Source organism: Dasypus novemcinctus, chromosome 19 (genome assembly GCF_030445035.2).
Source record: "Dasypus novemcinctus isolate mDasNov1 chromosome 19, mDasNov1.1.hap2, whole genome shotgun sequence".
Taxonomy (NCBI): domain Eukaryota; kingdom Metazoa; phylum Chordata; class Mammalia; order Cingulata; family Dasypodidae; genus Dasypus; species Dasypus novemcinctus.
This window is the reverse complement of record NC_080691.1, coordinates 51,942,791-51,969,429: the sequence shown is the minus strand read 5'-3', so window position 1 is coordinate 51,969,429 and position 26,639 is coordinate 51,942,791. Positions and strand designations below refer to the sequence as shown.

The window sequence follows — 26,639 nt, the reverse complement described above, 5'->3', positions numbered from 1 at the left end:
GTGATGCTCCATGGCACAAACCCTCAGCTCATGTCCTCAACTGCTTCATTTGTAAAAGGAGTTTAGAGTAAGGTTTGATTTGAGGCTTTAAATTTTGTGACCAATTGAAAAAATTCAGTGGGGCATTTTTTTTAGTGGTTAAAAACAACAAAACCCTTCAGTTAGGAAGTTCCCAGTCGAAGTATCCTGAGGCATGAGAACTCCGAGAACTGCTGGCCTGCCCAGCAGCCAGAGGTGGTGCTGACAACCTTCAACCACTTCTGAACTGCTGAGTAAGGGATCTGACCATGAACCCCATCTTCTTTCCAGATGTGATGGATGTGGCATGGTCTCCCCACGATGCCTGGCTGGCCTCGTGCAGCGTGGACAACACAGTTGTCATCTGGAATGCTGTGAAGTTCCCAGGTATGAGGTTTTTCCCTGGCTCTCCAGCCCTGCTACTTGGCAGGGTCTGGGAGGAGTGCTGGCCTTCTCTGATTAGTCCTGGTCGCAACAGGAGCATCACAGGAGTGTGGGGTTGGTGTGTCTCATAAGTAACCCAGCTCCTTCTTTCTTTATCAATTACATTTAAGGTTTAAAAAGAGATTTACTTTGAGAGAAAATATTGACTAAATGCTAGTAGGGACAGATCAGAGACCATGCTGATGGTACATGGATAACTGGCATGTGGGAACCCTGGTTGGCCTATGTTTGGTTTACCCCATCGCCCTCACATGTTCCCTATCCTCTAGGGTCCCTCCCCATCCCTGGCCTCTGGCCTATGGCCTTAGCTCAGTTGTCATCCGCCATGTGAAACCCTTGAGCAGGTGTGGGCTAACACAAGTCCAATTTTGCACAAGTTTGATTTTTCTTGTTCATTGTGTTTGAAGTTGCAGCAAATGGCATATTATGGTGTAACACTGCCATTTAAAAGCAAGTGAAATGGGGAAGCATATGTGACTCAAGTGATAGGGCTTCCACCTACCATATGGGAGGACCCAGGTTTGATCCCTGGGGCCTCCTCGTGAAAAAGATGAAAAGAATGCGTGACAAGCCAGTGCCTATGTGGCGAGCCAAGTGCCTGCACAGTGAGCCAGTGCCTGCACAAGTGAGTCATGCAGCAAGCTGATGATGCAACAAAAGAGAGATGAAGGGGAAAGTCAAGATGAAGAACAGGAAAAACCAGGAACTGAGGTGGTGCAGCTGACAGGGAATCTCTCTCCACATTGAGGTCCCCAGGATCAAATCCCAGTGAATTCTAGATGAGAAAAAGAGAAGACAAAAAGAAATAGATATAGAAAATCACACAGCGAATGGACACAGACGGCAAAAACAGCAGGGCGGGGGAAGGGAGAGAGGAAGGAGGGAAAATAAATCTTAAAAAAAAAAAAAAACTAGTGAAATGCTTCTCATATTCCCACTCAGGATCTGAAATCTGTTTTCTTTGTTGACTAAGGAAAAAAACATGGACTTCCGTGGACTTGGATCCCAACTCATTTTCCCACCTTTTTGGAGTCAGCATGTGTGGGACACTGACTGTGGAAGAGGTGTAGTTTTAGAGAAAGATGTGAAGGAAATGTCTTTGGAGCCTTTGGGTTACATAGCTGTAAGAGGTGCTTTCTTGCCTATCTGTGCTTTGTGGTGACTTACCACAGGGCTCATCAAGCACCATGAGTGGCCCTGAACTGTTGGGCCTGCTCCTGTCAGGGCTGCCGGGAAGTTCACAGCCCAAGTGGGCATGGCTTCCATCTAGGAGAGGGAACCATGGGCAAGGCCACCAACCACACACCTGGGGCAGAATTGGTGTCTGTGACACATGTCTGGGCCCTTGCTGCCTACCCCTTGGGGCCACATGCAGCCTCCACCCACTGGCATGTGCTGTAGCCAGAAGGAAGCCTGCTATGTCCACCTCCTTGAGGCAGGTGTTCTTCAGGCTGCTTTTGCCTTGTTAGATCAAATTAGGAAGATCTTCTGCTTGTGTCTTGGTGTGGGGTTGGCCATCACAGAGTCCTGAAGTCCTGTCCTTCTCACGTGTTTATTACATAGGCCATAGATTGCCTCTCGTTTTTTCTATAGAGTCAATGTTTTCCCCAAGTCAACGCCTTTCCAAATTTCTTTTTCCTTTTCTTCACAGAAATTCTAGCTACTCTGAGAGGTCATTCTGGCTTGGTAAAAGGGTTGACTTGGGACCCTGTTGGTAAATACATAGCCTCTCAAGCTGACGACCGCAGCCTGAAGGTGTGGAGGACACTGGACTGGCAGCTAGAGACCAGCATCACCAAACCTTTTGATGAGGTATCTGGAGACAGCCCTGAGAGCTGGACCCAGCAGCCTGACCAGGGTCCTGCCCCATCCTGACCTCCCTGCATGAGTCTGTGCCACATGGGTGCATGTACAGATCCCCAAAGACTGTAACCCCACAGAATACAGGACCTGAGGGGTGATTAAGAGCTCTCTGAAGTGGGCACTCTGTCCCTAGAAATCAGGTGACGAGTCTTTCATTTCTGAGTAGCTGTTAAAGCTCCAACTTTGAAATGGAAAAGATTGGTAGGACTTAAAGCTGCAGAGAACCTTAGAGGTGCCCCTATAACATCTGTTACTCAGTTTGCCACACAGGCATGGGTGAAACTGTTCTTATAGGGGTTTTACACTGTGCTGCCCTCCAGGTTAGCTGGTGTATGTGAGGGAGATGGAGGCCACCCTCTCTCCTATTTCTCCTGACCATGCTTGGGGCTGACTTCAGCTCTTCAAGCTAGCTGACATCTTTCCTGGGTGGAGTTAACATATGGTGTGCAGATTGTTTTGAAATGGGACTGTTGTGGCTTCTGTAGTATTTTACTGTATCTTCCTTATTTTAGTTCTGATATCATAAATAATCAGAGCTCAAGATCACCATTATGCATTAAACATTTATTAAGTGTCTCCTATATGCAGGACAGTTCTGGGTATAGGGAATAAAAGTGGATTTAAATGGAGTCTGTCCCCTAGACACTTAACCCAGTGAGAGGGCAGACATTCCAGTCAGTTAAGTACAGTGGGGAACATCCAGAGTGTACAAGGAGGGGGTGAAGGCACTGTCTAGAGTGGGGGGGGGGGTTGGTGGCAGGGGTGCATCCAGAGTGTTTGTGGAGGGATGGGAAGGGGAATGGTGTCAGGGAGACCTCTTCGAGGGAGAGACACATGAGCAAAGCTTTGTGAGATGAACTGAGCTGGCTACAGAGGGAAAGTGAAAGTTATGCATTCAGTTGTCCCCAAACCAGCTTCAGCTCTAGACTAGGCATATCAACATTGGTATTGACCTTACCTGGGCTGCAGCTGCCTGGGACAGGTAACTTGAGCCCTCAGGCCTTCTGGAGGTCCTCAGAACTTTAGCTGCCAGGAGCTAGGCTTCTGGTAGCATCTGGTAGCATGCCGAACCAGGGCTAGGCATGTTTTGAGCACCAATGGAGTCTGGCAGCACTTCTCAGCCTCCTCTGGGTTGGGCCTCTCTTGGCCCTTGGGGGTCTGTGGCCCAAGCTGGATATTGAGGCAGGAAGTATCACTTCTCTGGCCCACCTTATCCTGCCCTGCTCTGGGCTGTGGACTCAGAGTCTGAATCCCTAAGTCTATAGAACGCTCTAGGCAGAGGTTGAGCTTCCGGCATTTTGCCCATCATTTCTCTTTGCAGGAAGAATAACATGAAGGGGAAGGGACACTGCCTCAGTCCTCAGCCCAACTGCAGCTCACAGGGGCTTACCTCTGTGTGTTTACTGTTTACAAGGACTTAGTAAACCTCTCTTCTTTTCCTGGGGTCGTCACACTCTGTAGGCAAGGGCACAGCTTGAGAGTAGGTTCTGTCCTCACCGTTGCCAGCCATTGCAGGGATGGGCCTGACCTAGGCCCCTGAGTGCAGTTGGGGCTCTTGCTGTGCTGCATTGTTTTGTGAGGAAGGATTTGTAGATTTATGGTGGGGCAGGGGGTGGTTAGAAGGTGCTGCATAGAAAATAGGGGCATCAGTGGCCAGATGGACTTGGAGTCTCAGAGTTAACAATTAAGAGGAACTTTTCCACGGTCCCCTCAGTGCCTGCGGTGCTCTGCCGGTACCCCCTGTTCAGGTCATTACCAGACTCATTCAGCCTGAGAGCCCTTTCGTTGGAGATTGAGGTTACAGCTGTCAGTGAGACACAGAAGCTTGGAAGCGGGTTCCACCATCACACATTTGTAATCAGAACCCTGACTACTCTCGAGGTCGGTCTTGTCACAGATCTGGCCTAGGCTCCTCTCAAGCCCCAGGGTGTCTCTTTCAGTGTGGAGGGACAACCCATGTGCTGCGGCTCAGCTGGTCACCTGATGGGCACTACCTGGTATCCGCTCATGCCATGAACAACTCTGGCCCCACTGCCCAGATCATCGAACGGGAGGGCTGGAAAACCAACATGGATTTTGTGGGACACCGAAAAGCTGTAACCGTTGTGGTGAGTGTGCTTGGCCCCAAAGGAAGTCCTGAAAAGTGTGGACCTTGGGCCATGGTGGCTATTAGCCCCACCCTGTGTCAGCCAGCCATGGGTACCACCCTTAGTGTGCTATTGCAGCTAGCCTGCATGCATCCTAGGAGCCCAGAGCATATGCTGGTCTCCTGAGAAAGCCTGGCAAGGCTGCAGTCTCTCCAGTTCTGGGTTGCATGGGAGAATGAGGTGGTCAGCTCCCAAGGTTCTACACACATTGGCTTATTTCACCTTAAATATTTAAGTTTGAATATTTAAGAACTAGCTTTACAAAACAAAACGCATGCTTACTCTTTATTGGAAAACATTTAATAACATAAGCCATTGCTCAGGAATATTTTAGCTTTGCACTAACCTTTTCAGACGCAGGTTGCTTCTGTATAGTGACCCTGGCAGGTCCCACTCGCCCAGCTGAAAGGCACAGACACTTGTCACCAACCCAGTGCTGGCAGGTACAGCTGGAAAGGCCCTGTTGTGGAGCCCCGAAGGGCTTGACCTGAGTTTGCAGCTGCTCTTCTTGATGTGGAGGGCAAAGAGCCCAGGAGATGGGGATGACTGCTGTTCTTTTCAGGCTTGAAAGAGCATCCTAACTCTCCTTTTATGATTTCAAATTACTTTAGTTGAAGAGTGTCCTAAGAGTGCCCAAGGCAAGCTTTTAAGTAGTTACAGGTAATCTATGAGAATCAGGATTTTCTCAACAGTGGGAAACCAAAACAAAATAGATTGGTGGCCTATGGTTGATAAAACTGAAGGATCATCCAGAATCCCAGTCCCAGTTTTTTGTGTTCATTAAAACAGCCTTATTTTTCCCATTGCTTGAATTGATAATAACTATCATATATTGTGATTTGAAATATAAATTTTATATGAATAAAATATTCTTTCAGTTTTCTTTTACTTGAGTCCAGTAGGATTTTGTTTGAAACCAAAGCCTTCTTCTCAGATGCTTGAAAATCACTGCTTCACAGTTAACCTGGTGCTTCTCTTTACATGGTCTCCCAACCATCCTCAGAGCAATAGTTCTGGGACCAGGACACTAGCCCCATGGAGGAGCCATGTGCCCAAGAGAGCCTGCAGCCCAGATGGTGGGGGTGGAGGCACACACCATGGCTCTTGCCTCTGGTTCTACATTCTTAACACCCCAGAGGCCCCCAGACAGCAGCCTCTCTCTTCCCCTAAGAATTTACCCTCCTTCCCCCTCAGCTGTCCTGTCTTGGGATTCCAAGTCTGAGCTAAGAGCCCCCACCCTCTTCAGTCCAGGAGGGCACAGTAACTCCCTGTCCCATCGGCCTGGCTGCTCGTCTTGAAATGGAGAGTTGGCCAGACTAGCTTCTCCTTTCCCCACTTGATCATGGGTGAATGAGCATGTTTATGACCACACCAAGCCTCTGTTCATCATTAGCAAAGTGCCTCGTCAGATTCTGGAGAAGGTGGAATAAGGCATGCTAAGTGTCTGTGGCTCAATCCCAGCACAGGAGCCTGGGGACTGGCATTTGAGTATGGTTCTAATGCTTGGGCGTAGGATACACGCTTGGTGCTTGATTAATTATTTTAATTTTTGTCATTTGGCTTTAGAAATTCAACCCTAAAATCTTCAAAAAGAAGCAGAAGAATGGGAGCTCTGCAAAGCCCAGCTGCCCATACTGCTGCTGTGCTGTCGGCAGCAAGGACCGCTCACTCTCTGTCTGGGTGAGTCCGCCACCACAAACTTTAGCCGCAGTGGCTGGGTGAGGGTGGATGAGCCAAGTCTGCAGATCTCTTCCTTTCCCATTCTGCCCTGCACCCTGGGTTCAGCCTTTCTTTGAAAGGCTATAGGCCTTCCAGTACCCTCGAAGGAAGTGCTGGAGACTGACTGTACCTGGACCCCAGCCTGTGTGCTCTCTCCCTCTCAGGAGCCTTGAGGCCTAGCCAAGAGAGGCCTCCTCTGATCCCCAGTGCATGGCACTGGACTTGGGACCTTTCAATAATCAGCACCCTTGTTAGCATGTTGTGTTTGCTTCCTTTAAAAAAAGTGTGTATCTATATGTAATGTGAATGAAGTGCATTACTCTTAAGTGTTCAGTTCTTTGAATTTTTTATATATGTTTATACCCCCATCCCAGCATGCTCCTTCTGGTCTCTTCTCAGTCAAGACCCCATACCCCCACACAGGCAACCACTCTAACATCTTCTGTCACCATAGAAGAGTTTTGCCTGCTCTTGAACTTCATATAAATGTGTCTAGCTTTTCTTTCACCAGCATAGTTTTTTAGATTCATCCATGTTGTTGCATTTAATAAGTTTATTCCTTATTGTTGCTATGTAGCATTCTACTGTTTGAAATAAAACCATTTGTTGATACACTCTCCTCTTGACGGACATTGGGGTTGTTCCAGGTTTGAAATATTATGACTAAAGTTGATATGAATGTTCTTGTGTAAGTCTTTTTTGTGAATATATGTGTTAATTTTTTTCACTTCATGCAATAGTGAAATGACTAAAATTTAAGAATTAAAATTTTTCAAATAAGAGTACCACATGTTGGCAAGAATATGGTTAGCTGGAGCTAATAAATTGCTGGTGGTGTTTAAATTGGTACAAGCACTTTTAAAAAGCATTTGGCAGTTTCTGTCATAGCTATCCATGTGACCCAGCAATTCCACTCCTAGATATGTAATCAAGACAAATATATACTTTTATCCACAAAAAAAAAAGGGCAAAATGATACCTTCATTTATTTGTCTGTTTAACCCATCAGGTGACACTGGGACGGGTGAGGCTGTGTATTTTGTGTTCCTTACTAGATGGCAGCCTCTGAAATGAGGCACCAAAAATAACTGCAGAAAGCACTGAGTTCCCATACGGAGGAGCCACATCTTTTTTTTTTTTTTCAAGAGAAGTTGTGAACTTAAAAGATAGTCATGCACAAGTGCAGAATTCACATACCTCACCCCTCTACTAACACCTTACATTTTTGTGGAACATTTGTTACAGATTATGAAAGAACATGATCAGACTGTTAACACTAACTATGGTCCACAGCATACACTTGGTATATTTTTTCCACATACCCCCTATTAGCACTATATATTGGTATTGTACATTTGTTATAGTTCATGAGAGAACATGCTCATATTTGTGCTTTTAACCACAGTACATCTTCCACCACATGGTTCACTGTGTTATGAAGACCCATACTTTGTACATTTTTCCAAAAGGTACACTCAGTGGAGGAACCGCATCTTAAACCTCTTTGTACCTCTTCCCATCCTAGCTCTGTGCCCTCCACATCACAGGGTCTCTATAAATACTTGGTGACGGGGTGATGGGTGAGAACTATGCAAGTTTCTCAGTCATAGCTCTTTGACTCAATAACAGTCTCTGTGTCAGGAGTCAGTCATGTTGGCTGTGACTGCCTAATTCCTGGAGGGTCAGTGAGTTCTTTGTTGGCACAGGCAGGTGTTCTGTCAGATAAGAGACCTCAGGTGGTTGTGTCTACAGGTGTGGGCAGAAGGCATCACAGGAGGGACAGAAGGTAGTTCTGCCACTGACTTCCAAAGTCACATGCTACTGCTGTCAGTGAACTCATTGCCATGTCCCATGGGCTCCCGAGACCTCCTTGTGCTAAGCTGTTAGGTGTTTGATGAAGCAAAGTACACAAATGAAAGATTCTTTTAAAAGTCTTTATTTCCTTATTAGCACAGTGGATTTGAAGTCGTGGAGCTGAAGATTATCCTCTGGCTGTGTTTATTACAGTTGTTTGTTACAGAGAAGTCTCTTGCTGTGTACATCTGGATTTTCCAGGCCTAGCGTTCACTTAACCTACATCCCAGAACCTGAAGGATAGTGCTGTAGTGGGCAGTTAGTGCATGCTCTTCTCCAGTTCAGGCACTGCCCCTAGGGAGGGCTCCTCTCCACCCAGGGCTGAACTGCTGCTGGGACCACACCACAGCTGACACATGCTCATTCATGTCTCTTAGAAGGGTCACATGGCTCCAGATTTCTCAGGGGTCTGCAGACGTATTTATCGGAGGGAGGAATAGGCATAGGAGCAGTCAGGGCTGCTTTTTTCTGGCAGTGGATTTAGGGTGCTCTCCTGAGGACCAGGACTGCTACAGCTCTGCCTTCCCTGCCAGGCACCTGTCTCAGGCTGTGGACAGGAGCAAAAGTAGGGCAGCCTGGTGGGGTCCAGAAAGTGGGTTCCCAGCTACTCTATCACTCCATTGCACAGGACCTATCAGTAGGGTGGTCAGAGACTTTTGTATGGAACTGAGAACAAGGAGGCAGTGCAGTTCCCACATGAGTGTGACTAGATGAATGTGCCTGTGGTGAACATTAGGCATACCTTGAGAAAGATTTTACAGAATGTCTTAACGAAATGCTTATTGGTGTGTTGATTGGCAAAGCAGGAACATCATGGGCTTAATTTCAAAGAATAAAGGAAATGCTTGCATAACATAGAAGAATATAATTCAGACAAGTATTAATAGCAGTTAACTTTGGGTTTGGGTAAAGGGAAACGTAACACTATTTTTATGTGTTCAGGTACTCTCCACTCATCCTTTGTAGAGTAAGCATGCATTACTTGTACAACCTGTTAATACTGAGCCTTGGATAAATGTGTACCAGGACTTCTCTGGCCCAGAGCATATGTTCTGGGGCTTCTTTGGGGCCTTTTCCTGCCCTGGGAGCTACCTTTGCTTCCCCTGCTCAGTAGACTTTCTATAATCTCTACCCATGGGCCATCCCTCTGCTCAGATCAGAGCCCTTCCAGAGCTTCCTTCCTCTCTGCCTTCTCCACCAGCATGGATAAAGCTAATTTTCCATGTATAAAGCCGTCTCCTCTGCCAGACTACTGCAGCTCCCGAGGCAGGGGCCACTCTGGTGTACATACTTTTGGCGTGCTTAGGTTTCTACACTCTGGGACACAGCAGTTGCTATTTAAATCGAGTTGAATATGCCCCGTATGTCAGCAGAGAAACTGAGCAAGGCTCTTATGACTGGGAGTGTCAACTTGGCTGAGAGGACAAAAGGGGTTTTCAGTAACTTTATTAACCATTGCTGCTGCTTTCCTTTCAGCTCACGTGTCTGAAGCGGCCTCTTGTTGTCATCCATGAGTTGTTTGACAAGTCCATCATGGATATCTCCTGGTAAGATGGATTCCTGTTAGGGTGCATGGGCTGAGAATGGAGGAGTCATGCCTTGGAACCTGAGGCTTCCTGGATGTGGTCAGAGTCAGCCAGCCAGTGGCCCCTCCCAGGTGTCAAGCAGGAACAGGCACCAGGGGTGCCGTTGGCACGTGCCCCAGTGTGGTAAGAATGTGTCCTATAGTGCTTCTCGCTCTTTTGAGGACTGGCCCCTGGAAAATGTCTTCACAGTTAAACTGAGATTTCTCTAAGGAAAGGAGAATGATAAAGTCTTGGTAGGGTTACACCTCACTGTCGTTACACTGATCATAATAGCTTCCCTTTGGGGACTTATTTGCTGCTCAGTGACCTTATTTAGAAGTACATTTCCTCAAATTATTATTTTTTTAATAAGCTTTATTTCAACTTCAGAAAACAAAATAACAGATAAAAGACAGCTTAACAAATTTTGCAAGTGTCACTTTAAAAAATCCTATCCAGGCACATTTATCTTAATCCTAAAAATAAACTCAATTGTTACCACAAAACCTATGGTGAGAGATACTTTGTACATGTGATTGGGACTAAAGGGTACTAAGGCCCTCTGGGCTGCTGCTGTCCACCCTAGGCACAGAGAGGAACATCTACTTAGAGCAATGGATGCCCTCTGTCCTCTAGCGAGCCTCTGAAGTGCAGATATCCATCTCAGGCATCTGCTCCAGGCACATTATCTCTTTCAGGACTCTGAATGGACTGGGTATCCTGGTGTGCTCCATGGATGGCTCTGTGGCATTCCTAGACTTCTCCCAGGATGAGCTTGGAGACCCCTTGAGTGAGGAGGAGAAGGTAGGCAAACAGCAGGCACACTGCCGGCTAGGGTCTTGGGGACTGCTGTGCACTACGGGGCCACAGAAAAGTGGTCACAATTCTCTGAAAGGCCCCTTTGATTGGCCCCTCCTCATGAGAATCATGGACATGTTGCCTTTTATAAATTGTAATCCTTATCTGTACAAAACAGGTTAATTTAAATATAAGTCTCGATTCATGTCAGAATCAAGTTCTGGAATAAAGAGTACTACTATTTTGGGTACTTCTTGTACTGATAGCAAGACATACACTGGGAGGGTTTCTTTCTGGGAGAGCTGTCGAGACTCCCCACAGGTCCCTGCTCATGCCACTTTCCCATTGTCATGTGCTGACATAAGTTGCCATAGACCAGCAATTTTCATAGTAATATTCATCACTTCTAACATTTACTGTATGCCAGACTCTGGGCTATGCATTTTGCATATATTACTGCATTTAAATTACACAAAAGCCCTTTAAGGCAAGGCTTATCTGTTTCAGTGATGAGGTAACTAAACCTGAAAATGTTAAGTCCCTTGGCCATGGCCATGTGTATCCCCTAGGTGTGACCCCTAGGTGTGAGAACAGAGACATGAACCCAGGCCCACTGCCTCTGTGTTCTCTGGGGCAGTGTGTCCTGTGCCCTTCTTCAAGGGCTTTGGGAAAGGCTCTGCTTTACCTGCTGTAAGCTTGAAACCTCCCATTTTCTACAGAGAAGCCTTTGCCAAATCTAAGTGGGACATATTTGTCTGAAAGGAGCTCTGTGAAAGCTCAGAGCACTGGGCAGCTCTCCCCTTCATGATGTTATTGCACAAGGATGCTCTCTCTTGTGTTATTGAGTGGATCTCCCACTAGGAGATAAACCCCTCAGGGGAAAGATCTGTCACGTTTACTGCTACACCAGGCATCAAGTTATTTTTCTGTCAAAGAAGGGTGTCTCAGTGACCTCAGGTCTTCTTTCCACCTTGTCATGTCAGGCAGGTGGCCTGGGATCACTGCACACTTCCCTGGCTTGGAGACTCAGAGTGGGGATTCATGTAACCCCATCTGACCTGTCTTTGCCCAAGTGACAGGCAGGGACATTAAGGAACATTAGGGAAACATCACACAAACTCTGGATTTTAGCTAGAGATTCTAGGGCACAGAAGCCAAGGTGGCAAGAAGAAAGGGGAGGGCCTAGGCACATCCCGGCATGCCAGGCTCTGCAGGATCAGGTCCCAAACCCCACCGCCACCCCTGGCATCCTCAGGGGTGAGGCAAGTGCCCTATTAACCATAGTCCCTGCTCCCAGGCAAAACACCACCTTGGTCTTTTGCATCGTGAGGGTCTGTTCCTCATCACACTTTTACAGGTGCCAGTGCTATGTATGCTGTGGACACCGCTGCTCCCAGGGGGTTCCTGTCAGCTTGTTACAGCACAGGACTAATCATACCTGAGAATATGGGAGGGTAGGGACCCCACCAAGAAAGATCAGGACATGATGGCGGCAGTGCCAGAGAAGAATTTCCCTCAGGTCTGCTGTGTCAAGGTTTTCCCTTGCTGTTAGAGACACTGCTATCAGCTCCATGGGGACCTCCAACCATGTGGGAGTAGATATCTAGACAAGAGCAGTGGGTATAGACCATTGGTTTCAATATGTGATCTGCAAAGAGCATTTGCAGTCCTTGGAGTGAGTTAAAGACCTTAAGTTAGAGATTTGAGCATCTTATTTTCAGTTCAGGACATGTTTATTGTCCTTAGTACTATGCAAGACCATGTGATAGATGTTTACTTGTTAGTTATCTCATTTGCTTTCATCCCCAGCTATAGATACACAGGGGCCTGTGAATACCTGGCGAGGGTACAGACTTCTCCAGCTAGCTCCTCAATAAGAGGCAGAATAGGGTGAGAGGCGGTGAGAGCTGGCATCCAGGGCTCTGGGACCCCATTCCTAAGCCCTTTTCATTCTCAAAACCAGAAGAACACATGCTGCAGTCCACCCACTAGTGATTGTATAGGCTGTATTGCTGCTCACACGCAGCTTATTTTCCCTCTCTGCTTCCTCCAGAGCCGCATTCACCAGTCCACCTACGGAAAGAGCTTGGCCATCATGACCGAGGCCCAGCTTTCCACAGCTGTCATTGAGAATCCTGAGATGCTCAAGTATCAGCGGAGGCAGCAGCAGCAGCAGCAGCAGCAACAGCAGCAGCAGCAGCAGCAACAACAGCTTGATCAAAAGAGTGCCATGGCCAGAGAGACAGGCTCCACTGCCTCAGTAACAGGCGTGGTCAATGGGGAAAGTCTAGAGGACATCAGAAAGGTGAGGGCTCAGCCTGAGGCCACCAAGGGCATGGGCACAGGGCCAAGCCCAGGGAGGGAAGCAGGATGGGTTAGAGGACCAGGCAGGTGGGTGGGGCATAGGCAGTGTGCCCAGGATGTGGAGGGTGGGAACATAGTCATAAGTGAAGATGGGCTGCTTCCTTGGATGGAGGGTGTATCCAACCTGCTGCAGGACTGTTGCCCTCAGGTGCATGAGCCAGTAACTGGGCCTAAAGCACTTTTATCAAAGGCTTCCTTGTCCCAGGGAACCCCAGAGGAGGTCATTTGCTAGAGGAACTTCTGAACCTCACCTGCTGGTGTTTTTTGGAAACTCGAGATACTGAAAACAGTGGTTTCACATGCTGCCCTTAGGAGACATCTGTGGGCTTCTCCTTCTTCATTTATGTTAGATATTCAGTTTCTTTGGAAGCCCCTCTTTTACTGGGACTTAGGGTTTTGAAGATGGGCCAGCAGCAGAGGAGAAGTGTTGAGATCACCTGGGGAACTTAAACCATCTTCAGCAGCTTGTGTAGGCTGAAACCTGCCCCAGGTGATAAAGATATAAGTGTGATTGAGAGCTTTTGGTCTGAACTGTTAGGGGAAGACGGAGCTCTGGAACTGAAAAAGGGTTGGAATCACCTTAGAGATAAAAGAGTGTAGGCCTAGGAACTTACCAGGTGGAGGTGCTGTTGATAGTTGCTCATTGCTGGTGCAACTGAGAGATGTGTGCCCTTGTTCTTTACAGTGCAGGGAGTTGAGTACATATCCTGATAAAAATTCTTCCTTCTTTAATTAGGTGGCTTAGTTTAGCTGTCCCAGACAGATTGTAGAAAGGGAAGTTAGAATAAATTTCCTTAGAAACCTTATTTTTTTTTTTTTTTTGATGTTTGGCAGAAACTTTTCCATTCATTTTTGTCACTCTACCTTGCCAGAATCTTTTAAAGAAACAAGTTGAGACTCGGACGGCAGATGGTCGGAGAAGAATCACGCCTCTCTGCATAGCACAGCTGGACACTGGGTATTTGTTCATTCTCCGAGCTTTCTGTGACCTTCTCTGAGGAGGTCTTCCTGTCTCCTTTCACCAGTCAGCACTTTCATGGTCAGGGTTTTCACAGGTTCTTGGACCATCAGATCTGGAGCATGTGAAAGCGAGGTTGTTCAGCCCAGCTTCCCACCAGCTCCTCACATGTGCCCATGGCTCTGGCACATGCTTCACTTGTGCAGAGGGATGGTAGGAGAGGTCTGAGGCCAGGGGAGCTAAAAGGCCGGTGGCAACTCCTCAAGATCAGGTGTCTTCCTCCTGCTGTGGATTAGTTTTTGCGGAGCATTGGAAGATTCACTAGGTCAAAAGGGCAAACTGATTTTTTCTTTTTCCTTTTATAAACTTTTTTTCTGATTTGATAGTAATGTATTCCCACTGTTGAAACTTTAGAAAATATAAAAACCTAAAGAACATAAGCATTGTCCTAATCCCCATAATCTAGTCTCTCTGATAAAACCACTGTTAACAGTGTTACTTCCAGATTTTGTTCTCTGAATGTGGGTTTGTGTGTAATCGGGTCATACCTGATGTATTGTAACCTGCTTTTTTTTCCCCCACTTATTACTGTGTCTTAACCTTTCACCCATTTTAATAAATAGTCCTCTGAAGCCTTGGCTTGCTGATTGTCCACACGCCCAGTCTATGAAAGCACCATGATTTATGTACCCATGCCCTTACTTGTGGATTCTGGGTTGGTCCAGCTTTAAATGATGGTAAATGAATCTTTGAGTCCATCTATAGCTGTTCCCGCCACATAATTCCCAGAAGTGGAATTGCTGGGTGGAGGGTAGGGTTCTGAGACACATTGCATTGTGATGAATAGAGAAGGGCAAGTGGACTCATTCACCATTTGCTGTTGTTGTCACACATTTGCTTTTGGATTGGTCATTCTCCCCAAAATGATATGTGTTGGTTCAAAGGAAATCAGGCCCTGTGTGAAAGAACTAGCCCCCCTTATCATTTACTTTTGGTATTATAATCATTCAACTAATCTGCTCAGGACAACAAGAGGTATTTTGTGGAGAACATGTAGAGCAGTCCTTCACACTTTTGAAATCTTCATGAGTTTTTCCTAATCTTCCTTGAGTCTGAAGAGGCCTTTAATGATACGATATGCTGGCTCAACGTCCTCATGTTAGCTGTGCAGGCATTTGGGTCCCAGAGGGCAGAGCCAGGATCAGGGAAACTCCTCCTAGAACAGTGATTTTTCCTCTGCTCAAGCCATTTTCTCATTGTGAATCTATAGGAGCAAAGTCACCTGTCTCACTTGTATTAGGGCAAAGTGAGACCAAGTATGTGAAATATTTTGGGAGTGAATGAGGTTTGCAGAAGTGGAGGTGGTGCAGTGATGGTGGCACTTTTGTTCTGTGGGTCCTTCTAGGCCTCACCTATGGGGACAGGGGAGAGCTTCCCACTTGGCCTGAAGCCAGCTTTCTGCATAGGGTGCATATTTCTGGCACCAGAACTTGCTTCCTTTGGTCTTAGGAGCTTTTTCACCCTCTAGATTCCCTTGTTAAATAACAATGGAACAAGTAAATTATTAGCTTGGTGCATCCAAAAGGAGAAAAACCCACAAATATTCAAACTAGAAATAAGTGTGGAATAATCAGAGAAAAAGAATAAATCAAAAGGATAAGAGAATGCTGAACTCTGTGCAAATAAATTTGGAAATGAATATTTTAAGGAAAGTAAAATGGCCAAAACTGAAGAAAATCTGCACTGATGAGTTATTATAGAAGAAATAAAGGGCATTATCAAAGAATTATCCCCACCAAAGCCATCAGAGTAAGAAGCCTTCACAAGAGAATTCTAACAAGCTTTTAAAGAATATACTGATACTATTTCACATGTCCTAGTGCATAGGAAAAAAGGAATGCTTGCAAATATTTTTTTTCATGAATTGAACATATTTGTATCAAAACATGATAAATATAGAACATAATAAATTCCAGGTCAAGTCTCACTTCTGAATATCAAAATAAAATCCTGAATAAAATATTATAACATATTAAAAGACTAATATGCTGTGACCAAGTAAGGTTTATGTCAGGAAAGCAAGGAGGTTCAAATTTTGGGAAACTTAATTGTATATGTTAACAGATCAAAAGAAATAAATTATGTTGTCATCGAATAGATGCTTAAAAGTCATGTTAGTAAAATTCAACCTCATAAGAATTTAAGAGAATTAAAAAAAAAAGAAATCAGGAAGAAAGTGGGAGGAGCTGAGCATGGGAGAGAAAACTCGGAGGGGAAGGCAGAGACCAGAGAGATTGCTCACCATCTTGCTTCAACACATGGTAGCTGACTTTGGTGAGAAAGCACCTATTAATGGTGCCTCGGGTTAAACTTTTCATGGCCTTGGAACTTTAAGCTTTTATCACAAATCTACTTTATAAAAGCAAAAAAAAAAAAAAAAAGAATTTAAGAGATTTAAAACTCAACTAAATGAAGTTGGTGGGTGCTTTCTTAACATGGTAAATTGTCTTGTTTCAAATAAATTCAGAAACCAAACAAATGTCTACTCTTGTAACCATAAAATAGAAGGTCTAGTCTATGCAGTTAGTTGAAAGAAAGAATAAGTTGTAACAATTGGAAAGGATGAGGTAAATTATATCATTGTTTAAAGGTGATATGAGCTATAAGAGAATCAAATGGAAAAAACTGCCATAGACAATTAAAGAAGACAAAGATAGTTGAATACAACCAACATAATAAGGTCAAGTAATACCATTCACAAATGAAATACCTAAAATGTGAGTAGAAATGTAGCTCTTTATGAAGAAAAATTTTATAATCTTGCTGAGCAACTCAAAAGAGCTAGAAATGCATACTGTTGATTATTTAGCTAGGATAATTCAATATCATAAAGATGTCAATTTCCCTTTAAATTTAGCATGAGCCAGAAAATAATAACCACAGGAATTTTCAGGGTCAGACAAGCTGATTCCAGAGTTCAAGTAGAAAAACATAAACAAGAATAGCCAAAATATTTCTGACGAAATGTTAATTAGGGAAGACTGGCCCCATCAGATATTAAAACTTTGAAGCTATAATTGAAACAATGAGGTACTAACATATAAATAGACAAAGCTGTGGAAAAGAATAGAAAATTCAGATGTAGGCCCAAATATATTAGAGAATTTTAAAGCTAGCATTTCTCATCAATGGTAAAATATTAAATAATTCAATAAATGGAGTTAGGATTACCTGGTAGCCTTCTAGAAATAGAGTTGGATCCCTACCCTACAATTTATAATTAAACATTCAACAGTTGCAAGATTTTTATGTTTAATTTTTTGTTTAAAATTTTAGAGGCTCTAAGTAAGAGTATTTTTTTAAATCTCAGGAGTTAAAAGTTCTATACGTGACAAAATTTATAGCAATTAAAAAAAACATTTTTTTGCAAGGAAAAATAACCACTATAAAGAGTCAAAACACAACAACCTAGAGAAAGTATTTCCTTCTCATATAAGGAATTGTTTTCTTTGAGAACTCATTCAAATCAGTAATAAAGATCAGTAACTAAGTAGAACAACAGACAAAAGATACGAATAGTTTACAAGAAAGGAGATCAAATGTTTCTATATGAAAAAGTTCACCTTCACTCACAGCTGTAATAATATACCATCTTTCACTTGACAGATTGACAAATAACAAAATATTTGATAAAACTGTTGGTAAGGGTGTGGGGAAAAGACACACTCAAGGATCCTTTAGAAATATTTATCAGAAATCGTCAGTGAACATTCCATTTGCTGTTGGAGGTCTAGTTCTAGAAATTTATCCCATACAATGTATGAAATGACAAGTGTAATGGCAATTTTAATAGTAAACATGGTTAAGCACCTACTCTCTGTTCTAAGTGTAGGCTGTATTAACTATTTTAGTCCTGAGAGACACTCGTGGGGAGGGTCCTATGACCTCCTGCTTTGCAGATAGAACCTAAGCTGAGGTACAGAGTGGGTTCAGGCATCCAGCATCACAGAGCTTGTGGAGGGCAGGGGTGTCAGAACCAGGAGGTCTGTCCTGGGCCCTCAGTCTTTAGTAGCAATATGGTGTCCCCTGTTGCATCAGCATCTGCTATAGAAAAGATTGGGAGACAGCCTGGTAGAGGCTCAGTGGGGAAATTATGGTTCATCCATCCAGGGGTTTGCCATATAGCCCTGACCAAAGGGGAGGCCCTCTCTATATGCTGTGTTTTATTAGTTCTAAGACACGTTTGACATTTTAACACCTCCAAAATCAAAGTGTACCTCTTCAGTCAATGACATCTGACTTAAAATTGGTAACTTTTTTTTCTTTCTTACTGAAAAAGTATATTAGTGCATCTTATAATTGATGACATCTTACATTCAATTAAATATATCAAGTCATTTTAATTTTCTCTTTGCTTTTCTGTAGCTTTCCAAAATTTCTTCCAGGAAAATATATTGCCTTATTCCCAAGGTGAAAGAAAACTTATTTAGAATGTAGAAAATAGTTTATGTGATTAATTTTTGAAGTTGACTTTCTTTCTTACTTGGTGACAGGGACTTCTCCACGGCATTCTTTAACAGCATCCCACTCTCCGGTTCCCTGGCGGGCACCATGCTTTCCTCTCACAGCAATCCGCAGCTACTGCCACTGGATTCCAGTACCCCCAACTCCTTTGGAGCCTCGAAGCCTTCCACAGAGCCTATGGCGGCAGCTGGCGCCAAGCCTGTAGGCGAATCTGTCAATAAAGACAGGTTAGTGCATGCTAAAGCTTACTTCTGTCCCTGGGAAAGTTCATGTTTGTGCACAGTTGCAGGAATGGAGATTTTAGTTCTGTTTTTACTTTGTGGCCCCTTCAATAAAAAAAGAAAGATTTCAGATGAGGGCTTGCTTAGAAGTAGGGAACTTGTCCAAGTGAGTCTTTGATCTACAGAGCCATAAGGACTTCCCAAAGGGGATATCATAACTGAACCATGCTGTGTTTCTGGGGGAAATAAACATTGCCAGTGTTGGGCTACTAAGGGTGAGAACACTGCCTGCGGGCCAAACCACCTTCTGGTGGGACTGCACTGCTACTCTGGAGGTGGATTTATATTTCTAGGGTTTAAACCCCTATTTGACTCTGACGGGAGCATCACCACACTCACTCATCCCACCCAAGATGCTCCAGTGCTAGGGTACAGGCTTACCTCACCACCCTCAAAATTATATTCACTCCGAGCTGACATTTTCACTGACCATTACCTGGAAACCAAATTAGAAGTGAGAAAGCATGAGGTAAACATCAATAAGAGCTAGGAGCTATTCCATCAGCAAACATTTGCCCAGTGGCTGCTGTGGGTTATATACTATACTAGGGCCCAGACATCCACAGGTGATAGGTTGATTCATCCTATTCTCAGGGTTGTATAGGCTGGTGAGAGAAGGGGAAGCCATGTGGTTGTTTGGATAGCTCCTAGGATCCCCTGGGCAGAAATGGCTAACCATTCAAGCAGTGTGAGAGTGAGCAAGCCACAGGAAGACTTCACTGAGAGATGTTCTGCCCAGGGGAGGGGAATGTGGATACAGGCCAACCAGGAGGGAAGGAAAAGAGAGTAGGGACAGCAGCCAGAGCATAGCCCAGAGTCCTTGGGGAGTGGCAGAAAAGAGAGGGGAAAGCTAAGCTTCTGTGCTGAAACAGGTACTCTGGGACTATGGAGTGACAGAGAAAACTCTGGGGGTTGCATTTTAGGACAATCACTCCAGCAGGTAGTACTGCCCAAATTTAGCGACTGCCATGTAGAATCTCTTTGATTCTACATTGGTGGAGATGGGGTCTTGTTATTGTAGCCTCTTCCTTCTAGGTCATGATTTCATGGCCATGGAGGCATTCCCTAAGGGAGAAGTGCCACTGCTATAAGGGAGGTGTGAGGGTGGATTGGAGAAGGAGATAGAGCAGGATATCCAGTTAAGGAGCAAAACATCCAGGGAGGAAGCATGAAGGCCTGGTCTCTGTCTGGGCCCTGGGAAAGGACAGATAGCACCAAATCTGAGAAATGTTTCAGAGGTTGGCCGTACAGAACTTGGTGGTCTCCAGTTAGGGAAGAGGAAAATGCTGTTCGGAATAACTACCAGGCATCTGGTGTGGGTCCAGGAGAGTGGGCTAGATCCAGGAGGAGTTAGCCTGAATAAGGTCAGCTTCAGGACCAAGCATGTGGGGTTGACCTTGGGCATGGAGAGAAGCTGGGCCTTTCCTTTCTCTGTGCAATAGAATGCAGGGGTTCTGGGTTGAGCACTTAGAGGAGAATGCTGAAAATATGTAATTGTCCCAGTGAGAGCTAGGAGGAGCCACCAAGACCAGCAGGGACTTGGGTAAGGATGAAGGCCAGGAATAGACTGGTTACAGGACCCCAAGTGGGAGCTCTTTTTGTCAGACCCATTGTTGAAGAAGGAAAGGCTGGTGGTTGGAGTAGTTTTGGATAGAGATGCTGTACTCAAATTGTGGCAAAGGAGCAGTATAGTTGGAGGAAAGTGTTTTTTAAAAATCACTTTATAGGTCTCATGCTACCCCCCAAAAGTTCTCAGAACAATGTAAAGGGGCACACGTGAATGCATTGCACATGACCTTCTCAAGTAGCCAAACTTCTAGAATTTTAACACATGAAAATATTAAAGACATGGAAACAGTAGATTGGACCTTGAAATTGCTTATAAAATTTTGGTATTTATGCCTTGGTGCAAAATCCTAAACTCCCAGTTCTTTCATGGATTCTGCTTGATGTGCTCTCATCTTCACCCCAACACCTCCCCCAGTGTGAATGCTACCTCTGCTCCTGCTGCGTCATCACCCTCCGTATTAACCACCCCATCCAAGATTGAACCCATGAAAGCGTTTGACTCCCGATTCACAGAGCGATCCAAAGCCACGTCAGGTGCTCCTGCCTTGACGAGTGTGACTCCAACATCTGTTGAAAGGTAAGTGGTAGCTTAGCATGGGGCTCAGAGAACCTGAGGAGGGTGCAGACTCAGGGCCAGCAGCACAGTGTCTACTTTCCCACCAAGAAGCCTGCTCTCCTCTAAGAGAATGGACTCCAGTCACTCAAGTACAGACTGCAGAGACCTTAGGCAGCTACTGGCTTAAGGAGAAAGGAGAGGCTCCTTCAACTGGGAAGATGCCTGGGAGCAACTCTGAGGAAAGGCACACAGTAGGCAGCAAAACAACAAGGGCAAAGGTATGAGGGCTGGTCAACGCAGAAGCTAAGTTGAAAATTGTATGCTTGTTTGGAAACCAGAGTTTGCCAAAAAGGAGAAAGAGAATGGTTGAAGAGAGAGATTATTCTGGTACTGATAGCACCTTGGAAATGCTGGCCCTTTGCTCAGAACTGACCAGTAGGTAGGGAGATGTGATAAAGGTGATTTAGGTAGGGTCTTTGTGAAGTCAGATAGGCTTCTGAGCTGTTGCAGGCTTTAGACTACTTGCCCATTCCCTGCACCTACTCTAGCACATAATAAACCAAGTCACATAGGATGTAGTCCTTTGTTTCTTGGAATTGAAGGAGAGAATATGTGTAGACTCTGCCAGTAGAAAGCATTGTGTTCCACTGCACCCAGCTTCTCTGCATCTTGTCAGCGCCCCTCCTTCTAAGCCCCAACCATTATCAGGAGCTTACTGTGTACTTAGTGAATCAGGGGTTGGCAAAAGTAAAGGGTGGGGTTAACCACCTTCCTAGAGAGGCTGGTATCTGAGTACCATCCTCTTGAGGTTTCATCCCACTGAGGTGGCTGGAGACTTGGCAGCCCTGGGCGGTCATCACCCTAGCCTGTGGAGCCATCAACCACATACAGGGACTTTGGTCAAAGACTCTTGCAGCAGCCACACAGCCTGCAGGTACCCAGTAAGAAAGGGTTTGTGATGAGATCTATTCTTGCAGTGGACAATTCTCTTGGAGTTAAAGCGCAATGTGCTGTCCCCAGGGTTTTGTCATAATTCTGAAGCTGCTTGTCTGGGCAGAATTTGTCTTCTTGGAGCCACATGATCACCCTTTTGTGCACAGGCTTTCTCCTTGATGTTAACAAATTCCAGCAGATGCTTCATGAGGCACAATAGTGGGATCCTCAGAATTTCCCCCAAAGAGGCTCTAAAGACAAAGGGGGAATGAGCATATCTCTGGAAGTCTGTGTATGAGGAAGCTCCCTTCAAGTCAGCTGCTGTATTTTAGATCATGATATGGAATCTTGAATTCTATTCTGCAATATAATCATGCTTATGTTTAGTTTAAAAGTATTTCATATGATATTTTTAATCTACCATTTTCTGTGTCTAGCAATATGACAGATTTGAAAATCTTTCTGCTACTAAATACTTGGAATGCTAGATTAAATGTAACATATATCCCTTAAATATTTGACTAGTACACAAGGAAGTAAAGAAAGTCCCCAGGAGCCCAAAACTAAAAGTGAATAAACAAGCAATGGGCAGGATAGCACTGTGGATGTTATGGTGGGGAATTACTGACCTGTCACCAAAGAACTTGACATTTAAATGGCCACAGATTAAAAACTAGACCTTGGGTCCAAGTCACGTAGTAGGTTGGAACTAAGACACCAGCATAAAGTGAATCTGTTTGAAAAACAATACCTCCAGTAAGAGGGTAGACTAGGGAAGAACAAAATTGGTGGGATAAGAAGATGGCAAAGATGTTTTAATATCTCAGCCTCTCCTCTGGGCTAAGAAAACATTCTTCCCCTGAGAGTGTATAACCACAGGCCTGCCTCATGGATTTGGGAATCAATTTAATATTAACTGTGTGGTCTAGAAATTTCCAAGTCAAGAAATGAACACAAAGGGAGAGTCTGATCTAATTAAAACCTGGAGTCACTTGTCAAAGCAGATACAAATATGTCCTGAATAGACATTTCCCCTAACCCAGAGAGTACATCATTCCCACTAATAAGCACTGCCTAAGATGACCTCAAAATGAAAAGCAACAAAGCTCATGAAGAAACAAGTTTTTTATGTAAAAATGTCAGCAGATATAATAAATAATAGATGTAGAATTTAATAAACCTTTAATCATAAAATTGTTAATTGGAGACTATAAAATACATATGTTTAAAATGGTGAAAGGTGAAATATAAACCAGAAAATGTGAGGAAAGAATAATGTACCATTCCAAATATAAAAATTAACTCAAAATGGACCAAAAAAGTAAATGTTAGAGCCAAAACTATAAAACCCTTATAAGAAAACATACACATAAATCTTTGTTACCTTGGATTAGGCAACCATTTCTTAGATATGACACCTAAATTACAAGCAATCAAAAGAATAGGTAAATTGGACTTCATCAAAATTAAATACTGCTGTGCTTTAAAGGACACCAAAAAAAGAAACTGAAAAAAAGGTGAATTGTGGGAAGGAAGTTCCAGAAATTGGGCCCTCAATGACAAAAACTATTGAATTGGCAGGAGCTGTCTGAATCAATTGTTTTGGCACTCTGGAATTAGTAGAGCACTTTCAGCATCCAAGGAAAAACTGGATGAAGAGGCTGGTAAATTTAGGTAAATTCACCTTTTAATTTGCAACTGCTGTCCCCCATCTCCAGCCTCATGGCAGGCAGCCCTAGGGGCTACAACTCACATTCCAGGTGTAGCTTACTGGTGCCAGGTTGGGCAATTAGGAACTTATTTGCCCTCCAAATATCAAAATCCCTTCTTCTGATCACTGGGGGACCAACACAGAGGGTAGTTATTGTGTCCACCTCCACAGACTGAAGGCTTCTCTACCATTGAGGAGATTTAAACTGACAATATATTTTCTTTTACTTTTAAACCTTCCCCTTTGAAAGCAAGGCATTTAAGAAAATTTTACTCAGGTCTCTTGCTGACTACAGAGATAATAGAACCGAAACTTCACTGATCATATACAACAGGGAATACAGACTATACAGAAATAGTCTGGAAAAGTCACAGACAGCTCCAATCCTGAACATGCAAAAATCAGCAATCCCCAAGGAGTGATAGAATTAGATTTCTAGTTACCACAACATAATAATTAGAATGTTCATTTCTTAACAAAAAATTATAAAGCATACAAAGAAACAGGAAAGTATAGCCCATTCACAGGATAAAAAAATAATTTGGAACCATCTTCAGGGAAACTCAGACATAACGATTATTAGTCAAGCACATTAAATTAACTGTCTTATACACAGTTAAGAGTGAAAGGAAACCATGGACAAAAAAAATTATAAAGGAAATGTGGGAAAGTATGTCTGAAAAAAAATTCAGTAAATAGAAGCAATATCAATAAAAAGAAATTATATTTCTAAAAATACCAAACAGAAATCCTAGAGCTGAAAAGTACAGTAATTGCAATGAAGAACTAATTACAGAGGTTCAACAGCAGATTTGAGTGACAGAAGAAAGGGTCAGTGAATTTGAAGATAAAACAATTGAAATTACAGTGGGAGAAGCAGAAAGAATTAAGTTGTTTTTTTTTTTTTTAATAATAGAGCCTGAGGGACTTGTGGGACACTATCAAGTGTACCAACATATGCATTATAAGAATACCACAAGAAAAAAGAAAGGACCAGAAAAAAATGTTTGTGGATATAATGGCCATAAGTTTCCCACATCTAATGCAATACTTTGAATATACCTATCAAGAGCTCAGTAAACTCCAAATAGGATAATTTACAAATCCACACCAAGACATATTATAGTCAAATTGTTGAAACCCAAAGACAATAAAATTTTGAAAGTAGCAAGAGGGAAGCAACAGGTCACATACAAGGAACAAGATAAATAGCTGATTTCTCCTCAGAAACAATGGAAGCCATGAGGCAGTGGGATGACATGTTTAAAGTGCTGAAAGAAACTGTCAGCCAAGATTGTCTTAATATATCCATCAAGAACAAGGGAGACAGTAAGACATTCCTGAATAAACAAAAGTTGAGGGGGTTTATTACATTAGACCTACCCTACAAGAAATGCTAAAGGAAGTCCTCCCTGTTGAAAGGAAAGGACACTAGTTAATAATTTGATGCCATTAAATAAATACAGAACAATAGTATAGGTAACTTTATAACTGAATATAAAACCCAGTATTGTTGTACTTCTGGCTTGGTTTGTTATTTCTTTTTCCTGTGCAATCTAAAAGGCAAATGCATAAAACAATAATTTTAAATCTATGTCAGTGGGCATACAATGAATAAATATGTAATTTGTGACAATAACAATATAAAGGGGAGGGATAGAGAGATATAGGAACAAAAGATTTGTATATTTAGGAAGTGGCTTCATATTGTTCAAAACAGTTTATTGTAAGTTTAAGATGTTATTTGTGGCAGCGGACTTGGCCCCGTGGTTAGGACGTCCGTCTACCACATGGGAGGTCCACGGTTCAAACCCTGGACTTCCTTGACCCATGTGGAGCTGGCCCATGTGCAGTGCTGATGTGCTCAAGGAGTGCTATGCCACGCAGGGGTGTCCCCCACATAGGGGAGCCCCATGTGCAAGGAGTGCGCCCCATAAGGAGAGCCGCCTAGCATGAAAGAAAGCGTAGCCTGCCCAGGAAGGTCCCACACACACGGAGAGCTGACACAACAAAGATGATGCAACAAAAAGAAATACAGACTCCCGTGCCGCTGACAACAGAAGTGGACGACGAAGACGACGCAGTGAATAGACACAGAGAACAGACAACCAAGGTGTGTGTGTGGGGGGGGGAGAGAAATTAATTAATTAATTAATTAATTAATTTTTTAAAAAGATGTTATTTGTATCCCAGAAGTTAAACACTAAGAAAGTAACTAAAAACTATGTAGAAAAGAGGTAAAGAAGACAATCAAAATGATATACTCCTAAAAAATCAACTAGATATAAAAAAAAAAGCAAGCAAGCAACAATAGAGGACTTGAGGAAGATGAAACATATAAGCCATTCAGAATAAAGCAGCTAAATGGCAGAAGCAAATCCTTTATCAGTTAGCACATTAAATTTAACTATATTAAACCTTCCTGTTAAAAGGCAGATATTTGCAGAATAGATCATAAAACAGGATCCATCATATGCTATCTACACAGTACCCACTTTAAATACAAGGGTACAAAGAGATTGTAATTACAAAGATGGAAAAAGAGATTTCATGCGCATAGTAACCAGAAGACAGCTGGGGTAGCTGTATTATTGTCAGACAAAATAAACTTAAGTAAAAAACTTTTGCAAGAGACAAAAAAAGCCAGTATAGATAAAAGGCACAATACAGTAGGAAGATACAACATTTATAAGCATTTACATATCTAACAACAAACCCAAAAAGATACTGAAGCAAACATTGCCAGAATTATAGAGAAAAATAGACAGTTCTACAATTATAGTTGGTGACTTCAACATAACACTTTCAATAATGATTAAAACATCTAGAAAGAATATCAGTAAGGAAGTAGAAAATTTGAGCAGCATTCTAAACCAGTTAGACCTTTCAGACATTTATAGTATACCATATGCAACAAGAGCAGATACACAGTCTTCTCAAGTACACATTAATGATCCTCCAGGATAGAACATATATTAGGCCACAAATAAAATCACATAAATTTAAAAGGTTGAAATCATACAAAGTATCTTCTCTGACCACAATAGAATGAAGCTGACAATCAGTAAAAGAAGGAAAACTGGAAAATTCACACATGTGGAAATTAAATAACACTCTTAAACAACCAGTGGAACAAAGAAGAAATCACAAGGAAAATTAGAATATATTTAGAGAAAAATGAACATGAAGACTTGCCAAAACATGGGATGCAGCAAAATTAGGGCTATGAAGGAGAATGATAGCTGTAAATGCCTACAATAAAAAAGACATCAATAACCTAACTTCACACTTTGAAGAATGAGAAAAATTAAAGCAAGCCCAAAAAGAGCAGAAGG

At 43.4% G+C, this 26,639-nt stretch overlaps 1 protein-coding gene across 3 annotated transcripts in view; it reads left to right on the top strand.

The window, feature by feature from the left end:
* Positions 1–26,639, top strand: part of HIRA (histone cell cycle regulator) — a 121,316-nt gene that overhangs the window by 33,247 nt on the left and 61,430 nt on the right. For all 3 annotated transcript variants that reach the window (XR_011646541.1, XM_058281812.2, XM_058281814.2), the window contains 10 exons: positions 310–405; positions 2,114–2,274; positions 4,266–4,433; positions 6,039–6,152; positions 9,522–9,592; positions 10,309–10,414; positions 12,462–12,713; positions 13,645–13,730; positions 18,284–18,481; positions 20,520–20,681. Coding sequence is in view for 2 of the 3 variants with exons in the window: in XM_058281812.2 (XP_058137795.1) it covers positions 310–405; positions 2,114–2,274; positions 4,266–4,433; positions 6,039–6,152; positions 9,522–9,592; positions 10,309–10,414; positions 12,462–12,713; positions 13,645–13,730; positions 18,284–18,481; positions 20,520–20,681 (1,414 nt within the window). In the remaining variant the exon portion in view is untranslated. The remainder of the gene's footprint in view (positions 1–309; positions 406–2,113; positions 2,275–4,265; positions 4,434–6,038; positions 6,153–9,521; positions 9,593–10,308; positions 10,415–12,461; positions 12,714–13,644; positions 13,731–18,283; positions 18,482–20,519; positions 20,682–26,639) is intronic.